The sequence below is a fragment of the Lepisosteus oculatus genome, chromosome 3 (genome assembly GCF_040954835.1).
Source record: "Lepisosteus oculatus isolate fLepOcu1 chromosome 3, fLepOcu1.hap2, whole genome shotgun sequence".
Lineage (NCBI taxonomy): Eukaryota > Metazoa > Chordata > Actinopteri > Semionotiformes > Lepisosteidae > Lepisosteus > Lepisosteus oculatus.
Window position 1 is genome coordinate 69,013,789 of NC_090698.1, and position 23,492 is coordinate 69,037,280.

At 42.0% G+C, this 23,492-nt stretch overlaps 1 protein-coding gene across 15 annotated transcripts in view; it reads left to right on the top strand.

Moving 5' to 3' along the window:
• Positions 1 to 23,492, top strand: part of celf4 (CUGBP, Elav-like family member 4) — a 192,858-nt gene that overhangs the window by 162,196 nt on the left and 7,170 nt on the right. For 6 of the 15 annotated variants that reach the window (XM_069187430.1, XM_069187434.1, XM_069187438.1 and 3 more), the window contains 4 exons: positions 1,967 to 2,029; positions 3,128 to 3,208; positions 4,628 to 4,771; positions 16,565 to 16,733. In XM_069187430.1, coding sequence (XP_069043531.1) covers positions 1,967 to 2,029; positions 3,128 to 3,208; positions 4,628 to 4,771; positions 16,565 to 16,692 — 416 coding nt within the window. In that variant the 3' untranslated portion in view covers positions 16,693 to 16,733. Of the gene's footprint in view, positions 1 to 1,966; positions 2,030 to 3,127; positions 3,209 to 4,627; positions 4,772 to 16,564; positions 16,734 to 23,492 lie in introns of those variants that run through there. The other 9 variants (XM_069187437.1, XM_069187441.1, XM_069187442.1 and 6 more) reach the window with 4 other exon arrangements.

Sequence of the window (23,492 nt, forward strand, 5' to 3'; positions counted from 1 at the left end):
ATTTTTGAGAAAAACATCCAGAGCTACTACATCTCCCGGAAAGTGACACACCATAGAAAAACATACACGGTTTATTAACACAGAGAACTGCACAGTAAATACCTGTACAATGGAAATGGGAGATTGCCGTGGTCTGTATCACTGTGATGTTAGTTTTACATTCATAGTGGCATGTTTTAGTGTAGCGACGGTCTGTATTTGTGTGGCACGCATAACAGTGTTAACACCAGTCTGTATTAGTGTGTTACTGCTGTGTATTAGTATGGTAATAGTCTAAACCAGTTTGTTCCCAGTGTGTTTTAGTGCAACAGTTGTTTGTAGTCAGTTGTATTGTGCTATTAGACCGTTTTTGGTACTGGTGTGTGTCATTGTAGTGGTGCATTACTGGTACGTTTTGCTGGGAGCTGTTTTTGAACTGGCTGAATGTTGTGAGCCCTACACAGTCCAGCTTCATGGTCTGTATTCGAGCATCACAAATGGACACGTCATGGGAAACTGCATTTGTCTGGTCTGAGAGAGGATGTAGGATTTTTTAAATTATAATTATTATGCTAGACTGTATGTCGGTGTGGTTTAAGGCAGGGGTCCCTAACCCTGCTCCTGAGTACCCCCACACTAGTCTTCATTCCAGCCCAGCTCTTAAGTAATTAAATCTGTTAGGAAAATGTTTCTGCTACCCCATACAGAACAGTCAGGAATCCCTCTCAGAAGTTAAAAGAAATCTGTATATCATGCACATGGGAGCGAAACACACAGAGATGCCCGGTGTATTTCTCTCAAAGCAGATAAGCTAGAACAGAACTTTAATATTTTTCTGTTATCTATCACCCTGTGCTGATCAGATTGGCAGCATTGCAGAATCAAGCTCATCTTCTTCTTCCCTATTTGCCCTATTTCTTTAATATAACTGGTTACTTAGTTTCGTAGCAGGCGATCCTATACAACACAGTGTAGAATTACATAGTAGCCCTTGTGTCCAGCATTCCTCCATTCCAGTTCAAACCAGTTGTGTATGTCCACCTCATGAAATACTGCAGTGTCAACAGAAAACATATGTATTGACTTTACAAAGCTCCTCTCAACAAATCCATAACTGAACTAACTGGTTGCTTGACTGAAACGTTTACAGGTTGTCTTCTTGCAGTGAAAGGGCAACATCCAGCACATTTTGAAACTAAAAACAGCGATGGGTTCAAGTTAGCACTATCGATTAAAAGTTCAATTATGGAACTTGAGAGTTCAGCTGGAGTGAAAATAAGCAAGTTTGTGGGTGCCAATGACCAGAGTTGGGAGCCCCTTTTGTTGAAGGTGTAATCTGAGTCGTGTGCTTTAGTACTTCAGGACACATGTCATTGAACTAGATAACACCTATAGGAGTGTTTTGTTGAAGAGTTTACTGACATCTTTTTTAAAAAAGATCACTGAGTGGCCGCTATGCAGGACACAGCTGGGCGACAGGTCAGAGGATATAGCGCAGTGAATAGGCCCTAGGGCTAGTTAAAGCAAAACCCTGACCTCTTGCTCCTTGCACAGCTGGAAGAGAGAACCCAGACCTTCCTACCACAGTCAGCCTTGTCACAGAGGTGACACAACAAAAGCAGCAAAAGACAAGAAATGCGGAGTTCATTTGAATATTGCCAGGCTCTCCAGCTTTGATTCCTGAAGAACAGCGCTGGGCACTGTGCGTCCAGACTAGGACAAAGCAAAGACCTTGGACTCTGTTCTGAAATCAATGCCGTGCAGCTCCAAACGGGGTTTAGCTCAGAGCTTTGCTATCTTATTCAAAAACAGCGAGCGGGGGGAGCCTCTGCGTCCCACCGGCTGCGTTTGATCACCGAGACGAGGGAAAGTTCACACGCGGAGATGAGTCACACCTCAAAGACGTAGGAAAGGCAGCGGCCTCTCTTCCTGTTCACTCCTCCGTCCAGACTCAGCCCCCTCTCCCTGTGTCTCTGTCTCCTTGCAGCACAGAGCCCAACAGCAGCCGACCCCCTGCAGCAGGCCTACGCAGGAGTCCAGCAGTACGCAGGTGCGCAGGAGAGGGGGAGACCAGTGTTGGGGTTTCAAAGGGTGGGATGTGTGATCGAAGATTAAAATACATCCAGTGCCACCGTGGGGTTTTGAGATGCTTTATCTATGTCTGCTTTTTTTATTTGATTTGAGTAGTTTGTGCAGACAGTACCTTGCATACCAGTGTTGAAGTGAGGTGTGTGAGGTGTGACCCTGTGTGTGCCAGTGTTGCAGTGGGGCCTGTGTGTGTGACCTGTGACCCTGTGTGTGTCAGTGTTGCAGTGAGGAGTGTGTGTGTGACCTGTGACCCTGTGTGTGCCAGTGTTGCAGTGAGGAGTGTGTGTGTGACCTGTGACCCTGTGTGTGCCAGTGTTGCAGTGGGGCCTGTGTGTGTGACCTGTGACCCTGTGTGTGTCAGTGTTGCAGTGAGGAGTGTGTGTGTGACCTGTGACCCTGTGTGTGCCAGTGTTGCAGTGGGGTGTGTGTGTGACCTGTGACCCTGTGTGTGCCAGTGTTGCAGTGGGGCCTGTGTGTGTGACCTGTGACCCTGTGTGTGTCAGTGTTGCAGTGGGGCCTGTGGGTGTGACCTGTGACCCTGCGTGTTCCAGTGTTGCAGTGAGGCCTGTGTGTGTGACCTGTGACCCTGCGTGTGCCAGTGTTGCAGTGAGGCCTGTGTGTGTGACCTGTGACCCTGTGTGTGTCAGTGTTGCAGTGGGGCCTGTGTGTGTGGCCTGTGACCCTGTGTGTGCCAGTGTTGCAGTGGGGCCTGTGTGTGTGACCTGTGACCCTGTGTGTTCCAGTGTTGCAGTGAGGAGTGTGTGTGACCTGTGACCCTGCGTGTTCCAGTGTTGCAGTGGGGCCTGTGTGTGTGACCTGTGACCCTGTGTGTGTCAGTGTTGCAGTGAGGAGTGTGTGTGTGACCTGTGACCCTGTGTGTGCCAGTGTTGCAGTGGGGCCTGTGTGTGTGACCTGTGACCCTGCGTGTGCCAGTGTTGCAGTGGGGCCTGTGTGTGTGACCTGTGACCCTGCGTGTGCCAGTGTTGCAGTGAGGTGTGTGTGTGTGTGACCTGTGACTGTGTACCTAGCCGTGATGCAGTGCTGTGTGTCTGTGTCTCAGCAGCCTACCCTGCCGCGTACGGACAGATCAGCCAAGCCTTCCCCCAGCCTCCTCCCCTCATCCCCCAGCAACAGAGAGAAGGTAAGACACAGACATCCCTGCCCTTACTTCTCACCCTGCCATGTTCAAGTGTGCAGCTGTGACACAGAACTCATGCAGAATGTGTGCAGCACATTGCCAAGCGCAAAACACAGTGAAGCCTCTAGAGAAGTAGTAACTAATACAGTGCAGCCAAAGTTCCCTCCCAAAGAGCAACCTGTCTCCTTAGATCACCAGGAGCTTCACACCAGTGCAGAAGGATTAAGTTGGATCTAACACTTGTCCTCGGCTCTAGTACAGAGGATGATTAAACCTGTTGGACTGTAAGGAGCTAGTAGCTTACACAAGATTCTAGGGCTGATATTTATACCTTCAGTGTGGAAGTTTTTCTGGAGAAATTCAACAATTAAACTATGTTTAGTGCGTGTGCTGCTTTTCATTTTAATTCAGCAAACAGTACCAACTGCCCTTTATGGCTCTTAAGTTTTAGATACATCTGGCTGGGAGTGTCAAAGAAACCAAAGTAAGAAAGAGAGGATCTGTAAGTTATTCAATTCTCAAACAAATTAAGCATTAGTATAGATCATGCTGAAAAGGGAAGGGAAAAAACACAGCATGGACTAAACCTATTACTTGTTCCTTTGCAGACTGATGCATGCTGAACTATTAGTATATATCACCTAGTGTGCTAGATTGTTGTAGATTTTCCCGAGCTCTTTTGCCATTGGAGTTTAAAGTTTGTCCCACAATACTGTACTAAAGTTTTAATTTGATCAGTGAAAGGAGAGGTCAGGGGGAAGTTTTTCTGTGTTGCAAAGATCAGGTGTTGTTCTGCATAGCCCCCCCATGTGTACTTAGCGGACTAAACTATTAATCCCCTTCCTCTGGCTCCACGTTCCACCCACAAACCAGTTAGGGAGTAAAACAGTGACATACGTAACAGTAACCAGACAATGCAAAAGAGTTATTTATTAAAGTGAATGGAATCTCAAGTAGAATAAAAAATAGGATAATGCATTTTTAACAATCCTGAGATCTAAGAATACATTGATGGCAGCCTAAATTCTAACGTGACCGGAGACGCCTCTGCGCTGAAATCCACAGCTCTTTTCTGTTCCTGAATTGTGGAGTTTGATGTTGCTTCTCGCAAAGTCTCCTTTTTCTGCTCAGTTTCTTCTTTCTTCCTTTCTTTTCTCCCTTTCACCTGTTTCTCTCCTTCCCTTTCCCTCTCTCTCTCCCTCCTGACCTTGTCGTTTTTCACCCACTCAAATTCTGAATCATTCCTCATTCTTCCCCCGCAACCTCCCTTCCCTACCCCTCCATTCCTCCTCTTTCCTGTTCCTCCCTCTCGCTCCTTGGCATCTCCTGCCCTCGATTTGCCCTCTCCGTCTCCATCCTGCACATCTCTGCTTCCCACTCTTCTCCCGGTTGTCCCATTCCCTCTCCCCCCCCCTGCCCCAGGCCCGGAGGGGTGTAACCTGTTTATCTACCACCTCCCTCAGGAGTTCGGGGACAGCGAGCTCATGCAGATGTTCCTGCCTTTCGGTAATGTCATCTCCTCGAAAGTGTTTGTGGATCGGGCGACAAACCAAAGTAAATGCTTTGGTGGGTAAAAAGATAAGACCTGTAAGATTATTTCAGGCTGGGGTTTTTCTTTTTTCTTCTTTCCTGGCATTCTTTTTTTTTTAAAATACACCGGCATAAGACACATTCATAGTAAGCGGCTCGAATGAACTCCGAGGTGGTGTATCACAGCAGCATGGCCAAATGTAAAAAGAGGACGACAGAGAAGCTGGAACCAGGTGATTGACTGATTTTGCAGGATTGTTAGCAATTCTGTTTTCAAACCACTAGCTCAAATTCACCTTATTCTGCTGACTGGTTGCTGAGATATACCCCCTCATAACCAAATGTGTTCCAAACCACTTTCTATGAGGTGTATAGCAGTAAAGAGTGATTGAAGTGTCTTTGCACCTGTAACAGGATCCTAACAGAGTTCACAATGTGCATGAGGCAGAGGCTGACAGTTGTCTTCTTAATGCATCTCTTCTTCCAGTGCACTCCTGCTGTCCTAATGACCCTGCAGTGAATGGAAGGCAAAACTCACATCCTGCTTCTTTTGTTGCAGTAAATAATGTTTTCAGGATTGCAGAGAGAATTTCTGATGAAGACGGACAGTTTTTAGCAGACAGGTTAACCTATAAAAGCTTGATTCGTCTTCCCTGCCTTTTCTGGGCAAAGGGGTAGCTAGTATTCTCTCTCTGGATGCTCTGTCCTGTTGCTTGTGAGGGTGCTAACAGGGGAGCTGTTTCCTCTTTATAATGATGTGATGATCTCATGGACACATCAGAACAGGCATTCTCAGCTCTTGTTCTTAAGGGCAATAGTTAAGTACACAGTAAGTGCACAGGAAAAGCTACAAATGGAAGGAGACCATAAGGCCAGTCTTACTTATTTGGCTTCTAGTAGTTAGTACAGTATATCTGTGAATCTCATTTAGCCATTTCTTAATTTCAGCTTCCCTACTTATGTCCCCTGGTCCTTGTTTCAGTCTTGATCCCAAAGCAGTCTATTAGGTTTCACAGATGCTTTCCGCTCGGTGTCATTTGTCTAATTAAGTGCTGAGGTAGAATAAAAACTAGAAGACACCTTTGAGGACCAGACCTGAGGACCTCTGCTTTATTTGGATCACTGTGCTCCGTCAGCTAGGCTGTTTCCTGGAAACAGAGGCTGGCAATGTGTTTCCAAGAGGTCCCTAATGAACAGAGCTGCTCAGTAATGTTTTCACCAGAGCCCCCGTCTGGAGTCTCAGGATGAACCCCACACCCTGCACTGAATCGGGGGGATGTCTCCTGGTGACTGACTAGTAGGCCTTAAAAAATAACAACAAAAAAAACAGTGGATTAAGCTCCGGAAAGTTGTCCTCAGGGTTACTTGTCTTGTCGCTTAACTCTCCTTATTCAAACTTAACCCGAGAAGCACAGCTTTGCTTTTTAACTAAACTCTGAGCTGCTCTAAGAAAGAAACGTACAAGGACATGATCTCCCTAGTGCTGTTGTAAGAACATAAGAAAAGTAACCAGGAGGAGGCCCTTGAGCCCAGTGATTTTGTAATGTCAAAAAAATATGTCTCTTTTCTGTCTCTTAACCTCCTGGATATTGCACAGCTTCTGATTCAGAAGCTGTGCTGCAGTAAATGCAGCTATTTGTCACTGCTGGGGGCAGTATCGTACAGTATATTCCAATCTTGGCTGTGGATTTATGAAGCAGTCTTGGCTCCAACTAATATTACACCCAATGGCAACCAAGCACAACGCAAGCCAACTCAACAGACCAACCGTCACTTGTGATCAGATGGCGTGGCTGATGGGAGGAGAGATCTGCCTCGGATTTTCTTGCCTTTGGGGAGCTGAGGATCAGGGAGGGATGCCCTTGACTTCACCTCTGAGACAGATCCTCTTAAGCCTGAGTGTAAACGGCTGTCATCCCAGCCCTGAGTGGTTAAGCCTATTCGGCCCAAGAGGTACAATGACAGGCCTGAGAGCACGGGCACCTCTCTGCTAAGCAGGGCTCTGAGGAAGGATAAGCTGTCAGTTCTCTCTTCCCCTCTTAAGCCATATCACCTCAGCCCCAGGCCTGGGCTTTCTCCTCAAAGCCTTCTCAATTAGGAGAGGACCCGTTTCGCTTTCTTGGGGACTCACAGAGGTCGCTGCGCTGAGAAAGCTCCTACTAACTAAGCTGCAGATTAGAAAAAGTGTAAGCTTCATGTGCAAACACCTATGAAGGTATTTCAAACTTTTGGAGTACATTTTCCAAACTGTTGTTTTTAAGAATTATTATATGTATCAGAGTCTTCCTATTAGGGTCTGGCTCACTATAAGCCTGTATTGAGTGAAGCCTCTATTGAATTATTAAAAAATGGATGAACATGTATTAATATATTGAGCATCCAAAGACATTTATCACTTCTGCCGTGAATGGATGTTTTTTTTTAAATAACCCATTCTGGATATGGATTAAATGATTTGGCATTGTTCTGATTAATTGAGAACTCATGACTGATACCTGACTGACAGTTGCATGAGCAATAGATCATATCATTAATGAAAGAGTTTATTGGGCACAAGTGATGAGCTGATTTAACCTATTGAAGCCTGGTGACAATCGAGAAAGAGAACTGGGATCACCTTTATCTTATCAAGACTTTTGTGCTATCGGGAAATTGGTGGCTGGAAAGAGTCAACCTAGGTGGATTCACCAGCAGTGGAACCAGGTTTTCTTTAGTGATGAACCCAGATTTTGTGTAAACCACCCAGATGCATGTCTGCAGTGCACATGCTTGTCTGGGGTTTGTGAGAGGATTGGGACTGATTCCCACAAGTCACTGGTTATAGCCAGAAGCACACAGTCGCATTTGTCCTAAAAGCTCAGTTTGTATAGCTTCCACCAGTGGTCTCACACACACTATTAACCTGTGACATTTACTGTAGACCTTGTTGTTGGCAAATGTGAATGAGCAGATGAATTTGCCTGCATCACTTTTGATCACTAAAAAGTAAGAGTGCAAACTGCAAAAAATACTTATTCTCCCTATGCTGATGATAATATTGAAAAAAAATCTGCTGAAGATGTTTCTTTGGAGGCTCAGTGTATACAGTCAAGTCGAGATGGTCGAGGCAGCAGAATGCCCGGGTCCGATCTAGAAGCTGAAGGAGCAGTAGAGAGATGGGCCAAGAGTAACACTGAGCTTCGTGGCAGAGGAGGAAAAGAATACAGTGGGAAAGAGGGAAAGAGATAGAGAGCTCCGCAGAGGAGGAAGAAATGGGGATCAGACCTGAAAGTGAGAAAAGTGAGTTTAGGATGAAGGGGGGTGCGTCTGGCAGTAAATGGTTGCAGTCAAAGGAAGCTGAGAGGGAAAAAGGAAAAAGAAAGAAACTCAAATTCGGTCTTTTATGAAATTTAGACAATTACTGTACAAAGACACCTAAAAAAAACATTTCTCCATACAGTAGATACATATCTCTGAATTGAACACACATGCTCTCAATGGCAGTGTTTCTCCTACAGTACCAGTACAGTAGGTGCAGCAATATTTTTATCCCGTATTTTAATTTGGCTAATATCTATAAATTTAAAATCATACTAGTAGACTACTAGTATGATTTACAGGTGCACACTAGTAGACTACTGCAGTTTATGCTTGTATTTTACTTATTGTCCTTGGATACAAGAAGACACACTTGTCACTAAACATCTAACAAATCATAGGAAAGTTCAGAAATGAGAAGAGGCTCTTCTTAGCAGTATTGTAGTAGCTACCATAAAGGATCTCACCCAGCTGTTGCTTGAAAGATGCCAGGGTACCAACAACATGGTTTGATTATGCAGCTTGTTCCCTTTCCCTACAACCATCCACCCATTTTCAAATCACTGTATCTCGTTCAGGGTTGCGGGCGAACTAGAGCCTCTCACAGTGATGGACAAAGGGCAGGTCACACCCTGGACAGGATGCCAGTCCATTGCAGGGCACAAACAGACACAAACACACACTCACGCCAGGGCCTGCCTTTCTTTCAGAAGCCAGGTAACCTACCAGCATGTCTTGAGTGGGAACCAGAGCACCCGGAGGAGTCCCGTGTGAATACAGGCAGAACGTACAATCTTCACTCAGACAGCACCCCAGGGTCCCAGTGCTACAAAGCAGCAATACTCCCCACTGTGCCAGTGTGCCACAATGCCACTCTGTTCCCACAACCTCTTATGTAAAAAAAGTGCTTCCTGGTCTCCGTTTTAAATGTATTTGTACACAGCTTCATCTTGAGCCCTCTAATTTTTCTTTTTGATTCTGAAGACGTTTAATGGGTTGACTGTGGTTTTTATGTTGTATTAGAACTTGCAGGGAATCTGTCAAAACTGTTTGCGACTCAAATCTAAAATGTAACATCAACAATCCCTGAATGCTAAGTTCATCCTTAGACCCTTATCTGGCATCTAAAGGGTACTACAAAAGTTTATTTATACATATTATTATATAAAATATATAATTATATCTTTATACAAATAACCTTGCTTTATTTTTGTATAGATTACTTTGGTAACTTTATTATTTCTGGACAGCTTTATTGCGGGACTGAAAGCAAGCAGGTAAAAGTAATATATTTACTTAAAAATAAAGGTGAAAATCGTTTGTTACACATAAACGAACCTAATATGCTTGTATCACAGCATCGCTGCTTTTAAATCATACATTGAAAAATAAATACACTGAATTTAAAACAGAAAACACACAGGGCAGATAATCCACCAGCAGTCAGCATGAGGAGAAGACAATGAGAGAGAAGCTTCAAGACTTTATACTTTCTTTTAAACCAGTCGCTCTTTGGAGCAGTTAATTCAAACCTTCATTATTAAATTGCACTGAGCTGTCTTCCACAGTCTCTCCAGAGAGGCCATTGCTTAACTGGTAACATGAGGGGCTTTATACTGTCTCTCTCTGAACTGGAAGCAATTGCGCAATTAATTGACAAGCCTTGCACAGCACGTTTGGAATGAGAGAAGGAGAGCACCGATTGAAATGGGATCATACATAATATAAATATGATAAGTAATAAAGTTGGTAATGCACTGAAAATCTGTTCATGATGCCATTAACCCTCATCCTCACAAACAATCACAAACAGCCATACTTGACTTTCAGTCTTCCGCATCTGGTGTGACCTGTGGCGACTTGGATTGTGAAACACATCCACAATAATGTGTGTATCACAAAGGCCTGGACTGTCCAGTCCTGTTCCTGTACGGCTGATGTGTCTGTAAAATTCCATTCCAACTCATCTCCCATTTACCATCTCTTCAGGTGCTGCTTCTATAAAGAGAACTGCACCACCAGGGCTACAATGGGACAGTCCTGTGATCTGCAGTGATTTCCAGTCCTTGTCCTAGGAACCCCAGTGTCCACTTGTTTTCATTTCAGTTTAGTTCTTTAATGACAGTACCAGCTGATGCCTTTAATTGATATTCTGTTGTTCACTTTGCATATAGAACATTATGCAGATCATCCTCAACATCCTCAACGTGATCATAGGGAGTTTGATTTTTGCCCAATCTGAACAGTTTTTACCAGGTGATCAATTTATGACAAAGATTAACAGAAACAGTTGGAAATGACACTGTACCAAACACCCCCACAATGAGCACAATTCTTTCCCTTTTGAAGACTTCCATTTGCCCTGAGTGAGTGCGGTTCTGAAATCCTGCATTTGGTACAGGATGGATACCTGTTACAAATCCCTTTCAGCTTTTTAAGAGAGAAAGTCAAAGCTAAAAATGCACCTGAGATAGAAAATTGGAATCAGCTATGCTGCAGTTATGGCTGGAACACAATAAAAACGGAAGAAATTTCAGTCTTCCCAAACCAAGATTGAGAACCAATACCCTAGACAGATGTCGACCCAAAACACTGAGGTAATATTCAGATGCTACACCCTGGTCTTCAACCATTTACTCCTGTGACTATGAGGTTTAATAAGACCATTGCATTCTCCTGATTGAAAAGGTAGAGTGCCCTCTTAATCTCAAAGCAGAATCCTGTTATACTGTTATCCTGTATATATGAGATCAGACTGTAGATCACAAGTTATATATTCCAACATATATATTGCGGAACAGCACATCTGCAAAGTAAGAAGAAGCCAAACGTCTTTGGTTCTTATTAAGGCAAGATTTTTTTAATTCACTCATTTTTTAAGTTCTTTAATGTTAACCTTCATCTCCATTGAAAAAAAGCTGAAACTTGCTCTGTGGGAGTGGCTCAGTGTTTTCAAGAACTGGATACAATCATTTCACTCGCTTCTCCAATAGACCTGACTGGTTTTCCCCCCAGAGAGTGAAGCCGAGAGAACATATAGCAGTGTTTACAGTCTGTGATTAGATTTGTGATGCATACGTATTTGTTATTGGGATTGGTAAGTAATAATTCATCTGGAACGTGTTCACTGTTCACTATACGGGCATTCGGCGAAATGGGAGCTGATCTCTTTTTAAAATATTTAGGAGGAAGGCAGTTTAAATTGTCCCCTAGTGTTTCAGGAAATGAAACTAAAAAAAGAATTGTAACTTTGTATCGCTGTAGCCTCTCTAATGAAGCCTTTATGCTGTGGATGACTGTGGTCCATTAGAAATCAGCTGCATACAACAAGCGAACTTTGCTCCATCTTTTATTTCATGAGGACTTTAAGCCTGTTAGGGCTGCAGTAGCAGATTAAATCAAATAACGGCATCGATAATTGTTCATGTCACTTTAAGGATTCCTTCTCATGCCAACTTCATGCCTTATTAGAAAAGCAATTTCAATGGTTTTACTCCTCTCCGGTAAAAGGTTCTGGAAAATTTAAATAAAACAGCTTCATAGTTATTTAGCAGCTATTAAACACAAAACTAGTAACAAATGGGAATATTGATTTTGTGGCAACTTTGTTGTATGGCTTGTGAAAGGTTCATGACCTGCACATTCAGATCTGGTGTTGTGGTATGGTGAGGGAGTAATTCTAAATAAACTTGTATGGCTAATAGTGCATTTTCTTAGAGCTGTTACACGATAGAATCATGCTAACTGTTGGGGATTTAGCAGAAGGTAGTAGTCATAAGAGGGGCAGAGAGATGTGGCAGACAGCTGTGTGGGGATTTAACACAGCAGTCAACCATAAAGGAAAACCCGAATGAGCAAGCAAACAGCTAAAAAAGCACTAATACTGTAGCTATGTATACTAAAATATGCATTCACTGTTGTTCATCTGTTGGTGCATTTTACTAAATTGTTCAAATAACAGTATTTCTAAGAAATGTTTTTTTGTTTTCAATTTGGAGTCTCATGTCTTTTTTAACTAGGGTTTTGCAGTACAAAGCTCTGGTGTGTCTCGACACAAAAGGTCCCCTGAAATAGTATTTCTTGTCTTTGTTCTCTCCCCGACTCTCATTCAAAGCACTCCTTTCAAACAACTCTACCTTTGTCTGAGCCGATGCAATTGCAGATTAATGATCCCCCCTATTTAAATAGGTCTGATTATTTTTGCTAATAGAAGTGCATACCACAACTAAAAGTAAACCACATAAGCATGAAACAAAGCACTCGGTATTAGATCTCTAGGTATGTGGACAAGCACCTGACCACAGTGCAGGGCAGCGCTGTAGAGTGTCTGGGGTGGCCCTCTTGTATAAAGCACAAAACAGTGAGTCTGACAAGTGTGGCAGTGTGGTCATTATGACCCCTGCTGGAAAAAAGCAGAGGTGCATTTGCCACAAGAAGCTGGGCTTGAAGATTCACCCAATATTCACATAACAGGGTTCAGCGAGGTTAATATGAAAATTTAACTTTCTGCTGTGGAGATGCCAAGCAGTGTGTGTTGGGGGATGGGGGTGGCGGATGGAGTTAAAGTGCAGTAGATGCAGTAATTTACATTAGTACTGTATTTTGTGAAGGGTCTCTAATATATCTCATAGCATTTGCACGATTGTTTTGTATTTAAATAAAACAATTATTTCAATGGACAGCAAAACAAATGGCAGGTGGACAATTTACTCAGCCCTTTTACAAAATGATTAGCACCACACTATTTAAAGTCACAGTAGAAGTCACAAGGAACTAGGCTCTGAAAGTCAAGTGAAACTGCATAATTTTACCATCTATAAATAAGTATAGCGTGCTTGGACATTTTTACAAAAAGCTTCAGTTCATTTTAAATAATCTTTGAAATACCTTAATATAATGTGTTGCCGTTATATGCATCAGGCAATTTTTCCTCTGCCAATACACAGTTTAAGTGGGGAATTAATAAATGGTTGCTTTTTAATTTGTCAGCATTATTTCTGAATCAAACTCAATTTTATGAAATTTCAATAGTTCAGACAAACCTCAATTAAGGCAGCGTAGAGGCGTGATTTGAATTGGTACACTTTATTGACTCGACTTGCCTGGCTGAGGAGAGCAACAACCTGGTGCTAAGGCTATAAGAACTGCCCGACCCTCTTGAACTTGGAGGAAGGGGAGTGAAAATTATATGCAGAACTGGGTAAGCTCAAATCCTGCTACTTCTGTTTAGGTCAGCTGAAGTGGATGAGATAAGGGCTTGGCCTCCTCCCAAAGTGTCGTTTAAAAACTCCATGAATTAGAACTGAGACTAAACCCATTCACACCCAAAATATCAAATCTGAAAGCCCGTACGCATGCCATGCTTGCATTGCGTCATATGCAAACTTAACACAGGGTCTACAGAGTCTGATAGAAATTTAAGAAGTGTGGAAGACCTAACACAGACCCCTGTGGTATTCCAAAAAGCCTACAATAAATGTAAATACTGCATGTCACTTACACTTCATTTGTACTTAAACATATTGACTTGTTCATAGATGGATATGGAAAATGAAGATCTTTTTTAACTATATTTTATTAGTCCTATTCCCTAAAAAATAGGAATATTTTTTAGGGAATAAAAACAACAGCAACTTCGCAGCTGTTGTAATTTAATTCAGCTCCCCATGACTTCATGCATAATGACTGATTGTTGAACCACTGTAAACGGATGTCTACAAAGCAGAGGAGAGTTAGGCTATGAGATTGAGTGCATGTGTTGAATTCAGAAAACTGGGCATGTAATAAAACACAATAAAATCTACAGATGTATCACAATTTTCATACAAAGGTACACTCCTTTTCAAACACTCTTCTGGCTTTGTCCCTGTGAGGTAGTAAGAGGTGGATACGTGAGAAAGCCAACATCTACGGTATGCTCTAAAGTGAGTCCCAGTGGTGTGGCCTTGAGCCAAGATGGCCACCAATTAATTAAAAAATGCAAAATGAGGCACAGCTGGACTGAAAGAGTAATTGGCACTCAGAGGCAGAGCAATTCAACATGAGGGAAAGGAGCTGTCTAGGCTCTCTGGCTAATTCCATGCAGGATAGGCTCTGCACAGAATTAGCCACTCCTTTGGACTAATTAGGAGGCTTATAAAAACGGGAGGAAAAGGGATTCAGTCTGTGTGTCTGCATACAGGTTCTATCCTGAAATTAGGGAGTGTGGGAGCTCCTGAGGGAGTTATCATTTGTAATATATTGGGCTGGCTTACAGACCTGTGGGACCCAACAAGCAGGCAAATGAATGAGGGATGTTTGAGAAAATATGACTTTGTGTGTATAGTGGAGTGTCACAGGTGCTGGCCAGGTTTCTGTCTGGTAGTTTATTTGCCGGACTCAACAGGGGTGGATTGCCCTGTCGATAAACAAGGGCAGCCAGCTGAACCAGGGCTAAATGGAGGTGTTAGTGGGGTAGGGCTTGGCAAGGTAGCTGTGTACCTTCTCCCCACAGCTCAGAGAGAGGACTCTAGGTAGCACAGGTGGAGTTCTAGAACCTAGAAGAGCTAGGATCCCAGTCTGAGAGACAGTGGAGCATGTGTATGAGGTGAGAGAAAACAGTGGGTTATAGAGAGGTGTCCCTGTCCAGCAAGGAGAGGTTCTGTAGCAATCAAAAGAGTAACTGGTTGTTACTCTTGTTGAAGGTTGGTTTAAGGTCTGGTGCTTGGTGTAGAGTAAGATAGAAGAGTCAAGTTGGTTATTTTAGTGACGATTACAACCTAATTGAATACTCTGTTGCCTGTTTGTTACATAGCACTAATAGGACTGAGTACTCCAATATACGCCTGGTGATTCATGAAGATGGATAGTGAAGAAATGGTGAGCAAGTGTGATGAGCAAGCCCAATCCTTAGTGACTAACGAGGACAAACAGTGACGAGTTGTTTAAAGTTCTAGTGAAGTGTGAGTAGAGCCAAGTGAAGAACAACGTGGGACCATACAATCTTCCCCAGAAGGGGCACACTGTGGAACAGCTAGGATCCCAGTCTGAAAGACAAGCTTGGGCCACTTCTAATGTAAGAAACTAAGGAGGCACTCTAGTGGTGTTGGAATTTCCATTCTGTGGACAGTTGGAAATCTAAATGACCAAACAAACTAAAATTTAGTCATCATAAATAAGAATGCCTACTCAAATGAGTACAAAAAAGTAGAAAACACTATAAAAACTTGGAGTGTATTGAAATAAAATGTATTACTTTTCCCTTGTGCACTCAAGCATTTTTAGGCTTCTTTTTTCCTCAATTGTAGGCTATTTTTCCACAGTTTAAACTGGTGATATTCTTCCCCGACAGAACTACTGCTGATGTAAATGCATGTTGATTCCTTCAAAGAAATGTTCTGATGGGTCCATGGGAAATCATATTCAAATGGTTTGCATCCACATCCAATTAACTGTATTTCAATTGAAATGGGCCATTTGGATGTGCTGCAAGCACTGTTGGTCAAATGCTTTAGCGAGCTGAAACGTTCATGCTAAGAAACAGCTGGCTGATTTTCAATGAGCTAACTACTAACTCCTTTTCATTCAGCATGCCCATGCTTTTAGCTACTGTAAGTTAGACTGGAATGTTATAAAGAATTACTGAGGAATTGACTTTTTTCTGTTTATAAATGTTTTCATTTCTATTCGTTTCCAGCAATGTACTAAAACATTATGGTTCTGTTTTAATTGATAGTTTCTCGTGATTTATCTTTGTCCAGCATTAACTATTTGTGATGCAGTTTATGGGGATTTGTGTATTTCTGTACAAATTAATAGGAATGTTTTTATTATACTGTGTACATTTCTGGAACTCTTTGGGAACTTCTTAAGGCAATTAACTTCTACAGACATAAAAAAAGCTGGTTCAGATGTAAACTGTCTTGAAATAAGAATCTTTTGCATAATCATGCTAGAGTTTTAGTCTGCCGAAGATATTAAGACCTGTCTGATAACTGCAAATCATGATTCAACCTGTAAACACTGTTAGAATTCATGTGACTCTCTCGGTGACCTGACCCACTCATTGTGCCACAGGCTAAACTGGCAAATACATTATCTTCAATGAGAGAGGAGCATGATCAAAAGATCTGTCCCATTACTGTGCACTTTAGCCAGGTTTTATGGAACAGAAATAAACAAATTATATTATTATTATTATTATTATTATTATTATTATTATTATAAATGAATATTATAAATATTATTAATGAATTCAAACTATTAATTTGTTTGAATAGAACATATGTATCTGAAACAAAATCAATCTATTTCGGAAAGATCTGTCGGAATGCTCCTGAAGAAAGGTGCGTGGCACACTGTGATTGATCTGTGTGCAGCACAGTGCAGTCGTCAGGGGTCGTACCGTGCAAGATGACATCACGCTGTGCTTGTATTGTGATGCCAGTCAACCAGCCGCTAAAAGAAAGCCGCAGAAATCAAGTGTAACGTGTGTGTGTGTGTGTGTGTGTGTGTGTGCTCCCTCTCTGCGACGTGTGCTGGGTCTGCCCGCAGGGTTCGTGAGCTTCGACAATCCCGCCAGCGCGCAGGCCGCCATCCAGTCCATGAACGGCTTTCAGATCGGCATGAAACGGCTCAAGGTGCAGCTGAAGAGACCGAAGGATGCCAACCGCCCCTATTAAAAGGCTCTGCGCGTCACAGCTGCCTGACACCAGAGAGACAGGTAAGAGCCCGCCCAACCGCCAGCTTCACAGGCTCACTGGCCCACACCAAAGTCCCTTCCTGCCTGCTTGTGTCAATTATACCTTTGTGCCATTCAGTTCAGGACTAAGTTTCCCCCAACCAAGGATTTTCTATATTTCCAGATCAACAAAAACGCCAGCGATTTGATCACTTCAACATTTCAGCCGAATCCTAATTGAAGCGAAGAAGAGTCGTAGTTGGAGTAATGGGCTTTATTGGGGATAACTCACCTAGCTGAGGTGCATGACAACACATCTGTAAGGGTGGCACATTGCTCTTTAAAAAGAGTGGAGAGGATTCCTTCAGTGCCATTCTTACAGATGTGCTGTTGTTCCCACGCAAGGCAAAAGATGAGATTAAGGGATGGATTTGAAAACTAATCACACTAACAGTTAAGAAAGAAGTGGCATATTATACGTAAGTAGGCGGAAGTGGCTGAGATTAGGGTTTGACCACTTCCAGGACTTTAGTTTTCTCCTTGTAGGGTTTGATCTGTGTGCTATGTACGTGCTGAAGAAGACAGATGGACACCTATGGATTGCAGAAAGTGTACAGGACATCTCAGAGAACTGGAATGCAGGGAAAACCATTGTCAAAAATAACAGCTGGCCTCTGTATGGTAACCTGTTCAGTATGTATGTTGAACCAAAATGCTCATCATAAATACAGTACATACAGTGTTCATCCTAAAAATATGCTCAGAAAGCTTTCTCGGGACATTTATGGTAATTGAGAGAGATATGCTAAAGTAAACAAGCTACTTGTTAATGTCTAGGTTCAGGGTATTTTCTCTCTGAAAAGACCTTTCCATATTAAATCAGTGCTCTTTAAAAGTTTTCATTGAACTGCGCTGTAACTTCTTACATCCCTACAAAGTCCATATTGCAACACTGTAAAGAGAATATGGAATGATGGGTAAATCACTTCTACAGGTCTCTGCATGAATAACAGCCTACTGTGTTTCCGTGTCAGCCCTGCAGTGGCAGGATGGTGCAAATTCTGAGCCTGAGCCAAAACTGAGTCTTTGTGTTCCCTAGGAGTTTGCTCCTGTTTTACTCTGCGCTTGGCTGTGAGATGCCATGAAAATGACTAATGAATCTCATGTTGAATAATCTGGTCTCCATGTGTTTCTCATAGACCAGCATGAGATACTGTAGTCCCTTAGTCTACTTTTCTAGTTAAATAGTGGTCACATGTCTTCCTGGAATGTCTTTTATCTGTGTCTGGAAAATGGTTGTATGCAGAATACTGTAAAATGTTTTCTATTTTCTGTCTCTTTTCCTCTCTTCCTCAAAAAAACCCACAATGGTATTAGTTGGCTCATAGTCAGCACAGATAGAGAAGTTGGCTGTTCTATTGTTCCCGTCTGATCAGTTGGGCCATTTTGATTGAGATTTAGACTTGTATGGACCACCTGAAAGAGCAAATTTATTTCGAAGCATGTTTGTGAAATGCAGTTATAGCAGGAAATGTCCAAAGGGTGACAGTGGTTGAGTGGAATTCTGAAATACACAGTGTGTCTCAGGAATAAAGCATATAAGTATTTTTCAGGACAACTTGATGTGTGCTATGGCAGAAATCTTTAGGCTGCATGTAAAATGATTCCCCTGTTCAGGATAGAAATGCACGTTCATTTCAGCAGAGTAATCCACTCAAAACAGAAGCTCTTTATTCAGGCCACAGGCAAAAGGAAAGATTAGCAGCAGATTTAGAGAAAATGTTTGCTGAAGCCGACATTTCAAGGCTAGTGCTCTATGTTTTTTTTTTATATTTTTACTTCTATCATGATTTTTCTTTTAATATTAATTAACCAGTGCCTTAAGGTTTCATAAACATGGGATCATTAAACCATTAAAGTACAGCAAATGCAGCAAATTACAATTGGGCACATTCAATAATTAATTTGCAGCTGACAAAAGGAACAAGGACCTTGGGTATCTGGCAGGGGGTGCACTTGTGAAGTTGTTTTTACTTGAATGCTTTAGTTACAGAACAAAAAGTACTTCTGGAGTCAGAGAGGCATTGATTACCAGGGCACTGGAGCCTGTGCTAGACAGAGTAGAGCTGTTCTTTTTTCTTCATTGGAATGATGGAGGTTTGTCGTTTAATGGAGTTGTTAAACAGAAATTTGGGAGGAGGTCAGATTGTAACCTTGCACTCTCTGATGTGTAAACTTATGCCTGCTAAAACAGTTAATCTTTTCTGTCCTTTTGTAGTTTTGTCTGGTCAGAGACAGACATCTCTTGTACTTAGTGTTCCAAGGCCTTACCTTTGTTGCTTCTGCACCTCATCGCCTCCTCACGCTTACTGGCCTTTCTAACTTGACAATCCGACAGCCAATCGCTTCCTCCAAGCCAGGATTGGAGTCACTTTTTCACCTCTTCTCAGACAATCAGCTTTTCCACCTTCGCCTCTTCACAGAGAACCGCTATTGCCATTCTGCCAGCACCTTTCCTCTTGCTCTCTCTGTTAATGCTGGCAGGCCTCCTGGGACCTCTGGGACAACTGCAACCACCTCCTCTCCCCTGCTCTCTCTTCTCTGCAGGCCCCTCTTGCTCCTTTCGCTCTCTCTCACTTTCTCTCCATTTCTGGTTGAGCGTCCAGCCTACTGTACCTACGGCCCCATCCTATCTTCATTGTTTTCCCCGGTCCCCCTTTATGTTGTCCTCATGGATCGCTGATGCTCTGAGGGTGCAGGCTATTGTCACTTGGGTCCAGACTATCGGTCCGAGTCTGGTGAGGTGAGGAGCACACCTGAAGAAGGCTCGCCGGGCCGAAACGTTGTGTTTTCTGTCTTCTCTTTTCAGCATGAATTCAATTCTATGCAGTGTATTTCAGAATAAAAAACTCTTACAGTGCTTGACCACAACTCCGCTTGTAGCAGAAAACTACGTTTTCCTGAGAAGCCTTTCATTGTAGTACAGAGCAGGCTCAGCCTTGTTTAGCTTGTGATGTAATGAAAGCAAAGCTACAAGCTACAAGATGGTAAGATGGTTTCTTTTACCCTCAACGTCTTAGACACCTTAAGTGTTTATATTTGTAGCTGCTCATGAAACAAAACTTATTGAAGCGAATCTCTTGTTGATGATCCCTACAGGAGAGACTGCAACTTCAAGCCTTTGTCTTCTTAAATCCATTATCAGCCTTGCACAAGAGTCTTTCTGATGTCTTTTGACCTACCACTTTCACCAAATCCAAATGGTACACCTCAAAAATGATCTCAAAACAATTCGTATTTCTTTTGATGTATTTGTTAGGAGTATTTTTCTACAAGACAATTGCATTTTTTAAATTTACCAACCATAGTTCATTTTTGACAGTAACCTTAAACCTTAAATGTACTAAATACTTTTCGACACATTACAAATTTTCATAATTTGCTTCCTATTATTTTTGTGGTACAGTTCTGAACTACTGTAAATGACAAATTCACATTCAGAAATCAGAGGTTTATACATCCTTTAAGAGAATCCCTTTTCATGTAATTCAGCCTTCAGAGTTTTGAGATTTGTTGAGCATTTACGCCCAGAACTCAATCTTGTTGGCACCTCCACCCAGCTCACTCACACAAATATATTCTGATTGTGTTAGGCTGCCCTCAGAGATTTTCAGATGCAAATGTATACTGCTTGTTTGCTGCAATGCTGTTTGAACTACTAAGTCCAATGCCCCATCCCTCCAGTGCATCTATGTAAAGTGGGTCTTTGGAACAAATGAGCCACAGTGGTTTGAATAGCATTTTCTCCTTCCTGGCCTTTCTTGTGTTCTTAGGAATGGACTCGTGGGGAGAGAAATGAGCCTTGGTACTGTAAGGTGAATGCCTTTTTCTTGCTCTTAACCCTTACATGTTTTTATAAGAGGGCTCTATGGAAATGGATGGTTCTCAGTGGGCACAAGGGCCCTTTCTCTTTCATCACCTTTCTTGCGTCTGTGTAGACGAGCTCCTGGGAGAGTGAATGGGCCACGACAGAGCAAATGACTCTTTTCGCCTCCCGGTGTTTCTTTTGTTTCTGCTGCTCATTTTCCTGCTTTATGAAGCATTCCTTTCCCTGAACGTCACTGGGCTTGGTAGGTTTTTAGAAGCCGCACGTCTGACTTTTAATGTTCTGTAATACCAATGCAGTTTAGATGCCCAGTACGAGACAGAATTGTTTAAGGTGATTCTGATTTATTATAGTTGAACATTTTATAGTATATATTACGTATCTGTATAATAGATGTGCCTCTTGTAGTCTCCCAGCATTAATATTTTTTTAGCCTTGTTAATGGTTCTTTCTCTTTTTGAAACATTTGTCCAATACTGAGTCCCTTGCCCCGGCTGTGAGAGTTTTGGACTGATGTGTTTGATTTGTAAGCCCAAGAGCGTGGGGTTGGACAGTGGCCATGCTGGCTGTCAGTGATCAGTCAAATGAGAGATATCTAAGATCTTCATCTGAAATTTATCGATTACTGTTTGCTTTAACTTTCAGGTCAGCCCGTCTTCATTTCTCCAAAAAGACACTTACCAGCCAAATGAACGTTTTCAATCAATAAAGGCTAAAAACAGGAAAACACCAGAGAGTGTTGAAATGTTTTTAGGGTTGATTAGTCTTGAAACATGGCTTGGGACTCCTGTGCTTTGGCGAACAGGAGAGGCTTAGTCCCTGTTGTAGCACCATGGTCTCTCTAGGTGGATACTATGCAATTTCCTTTGAATGCATTGGGACAGAAAAGTCAAAACTACACATTATTTTTACTACACATTCCACTAATTTGTATTTGTAATTGTGAGATCAGTATGATCTGGTAATGATGCATACATTTGATCATATTACAAACAATTTGTACAAATTACAAAATTGTATAAATTACATTTGTGTTCAACCTTGTAATTTAAAATGACCATAAGTACTGAAGATAGATACTTCATACTGTATGTTCTGATGTCATTTTTTCCTGTAAAGTGATGCTCAGTTGCATCAGTTGCTCAGTTGGAGTTTGCCTTGCCAATCTCGGATTTTCCTAATGAACTCCTTGGTTGAGCTAGCTGTAGGGTTTGGATAATTATCATGCTTATTGAAGCATTTGCGCCTTCACACAACATTTTTCCTGCAAAATGAAGAATTCATTATTAGTGGCCAAACCATTCTTTATAAATGAATGGTGGTCTCTAGAACATCTGCTGTTCCTTTTTTTCCCACACCTGTACATTTCCATCACTTTGGTAAAGATAGATCTTAGTCTCACCTGTACCTAAAACTCTCCTGGCTCAACGTTGTACTCCCTTTCAAATTCTGGTGCATGGTTGACGTATTGCATAACGCATTGTCTTGCTCTGTCATGGTAAGAGTTCATTGGTCCATAACCAACACGTACCTCTCATCCCCTTGTATCTAAACAACAGTGTTGTGTGCCTGCACCTCCCCTCAAAACAATCTTGGTCTCTTGGAGTTTTTGCTCACACTGTGTTTGCCTGAGGTTTTCTGTATTTTATCTCTGCAGTGCACTGAAATGCCATTATGGACTGAGCTCACGTAAGGATATGGTAGAGGTATCCAGAGGAATACCAAGGAATAATGTGTTTGTTTTGATAGTGTTGACACTACAGAACAGTTTTAACTTGTGCACAGAATTTTAATGTTGTTTGGTGGTATCTATAATGTTAGAGGTTACGATAGGGTGATGTTTGATTTTCTGATCTTAAGTATCTATCATGGTCTTCCATGGAATCTGTAATGACTAGGCTATTACAATCTTCTCTGTGGCTTACAGGAAGACATTTCTGGTGTTTTCTTTTGTATTACAGCCTAGAACAATGCATTCCATAGCCTGTGATCTTTGGTTTCAATTGCAGCTGAGCTCTTTCTTAATTAAGCTTATTGAGTTCTTTAATTGATCTATTATTTAATTAGTTTCAGCTTCAACTCTTAAATAGTTGGAAAGGGCTTAATATAAGCATGAAACCTTTACCAAAACCCACCTCATTTACAATTATTCTTTAAATGACCAGGAGGAATTTAACCAATGAGTCTATAAATCACTTGATTCTGTACATTATTAATGGAAAGGCAATTACAAATTCCTTAGAAAACTACACAAGAGCAACAGTTCTAAACCAGAGATCTGCTTTCTGCAGTTCTTGGAAAAAATACAAATTTGTATTTTTAAGTAATCAAGAGCTAAACTGGAATAAAAACTAGAAGGTCATACAAATACTCTGCAGGATAATGTACACTGTAATAGAAACGTGCATCTCTTTTTCTCATAGTAATATGCAGAGAACACAAGTGTATTAAAATATAGAATAATGTATGAGACAAAAAATAATTAATCATGTTAATTACACTAGTGTAGCCAAAGCAGAGGGTACACAAGGCTGTGGCAAAGGTCACTTACTTTTGTAACTGGAGTTAAATTCAGGAAACCTGCAGACATAGCAGCCCCCCAGGACCAGGACTGAACAAACCCTGGCATGAAGACTTCAAAGGCAGAGTGCTAAGACCATTCGGGTGGTAGGAGAGTACACCACACCAGGACTATAGTTCATTCAAGAGGACATGAAATGAACTGCTACAGTCCATCCCCATCCTTCTCTGGAGTCAGCAGATATTGAACTGGGTGGGATCCTGTGTTTCCAGGAAAGATGCGCTGTGATGGTAACTGAATCAGCTCATTCTGAGCCCTGAGAGTGACTTGCTGTGCTCATATACGGCGTATCTAATTCAGGGATATGCAGCTCCGGTGCAGCCAAACTCTGAGT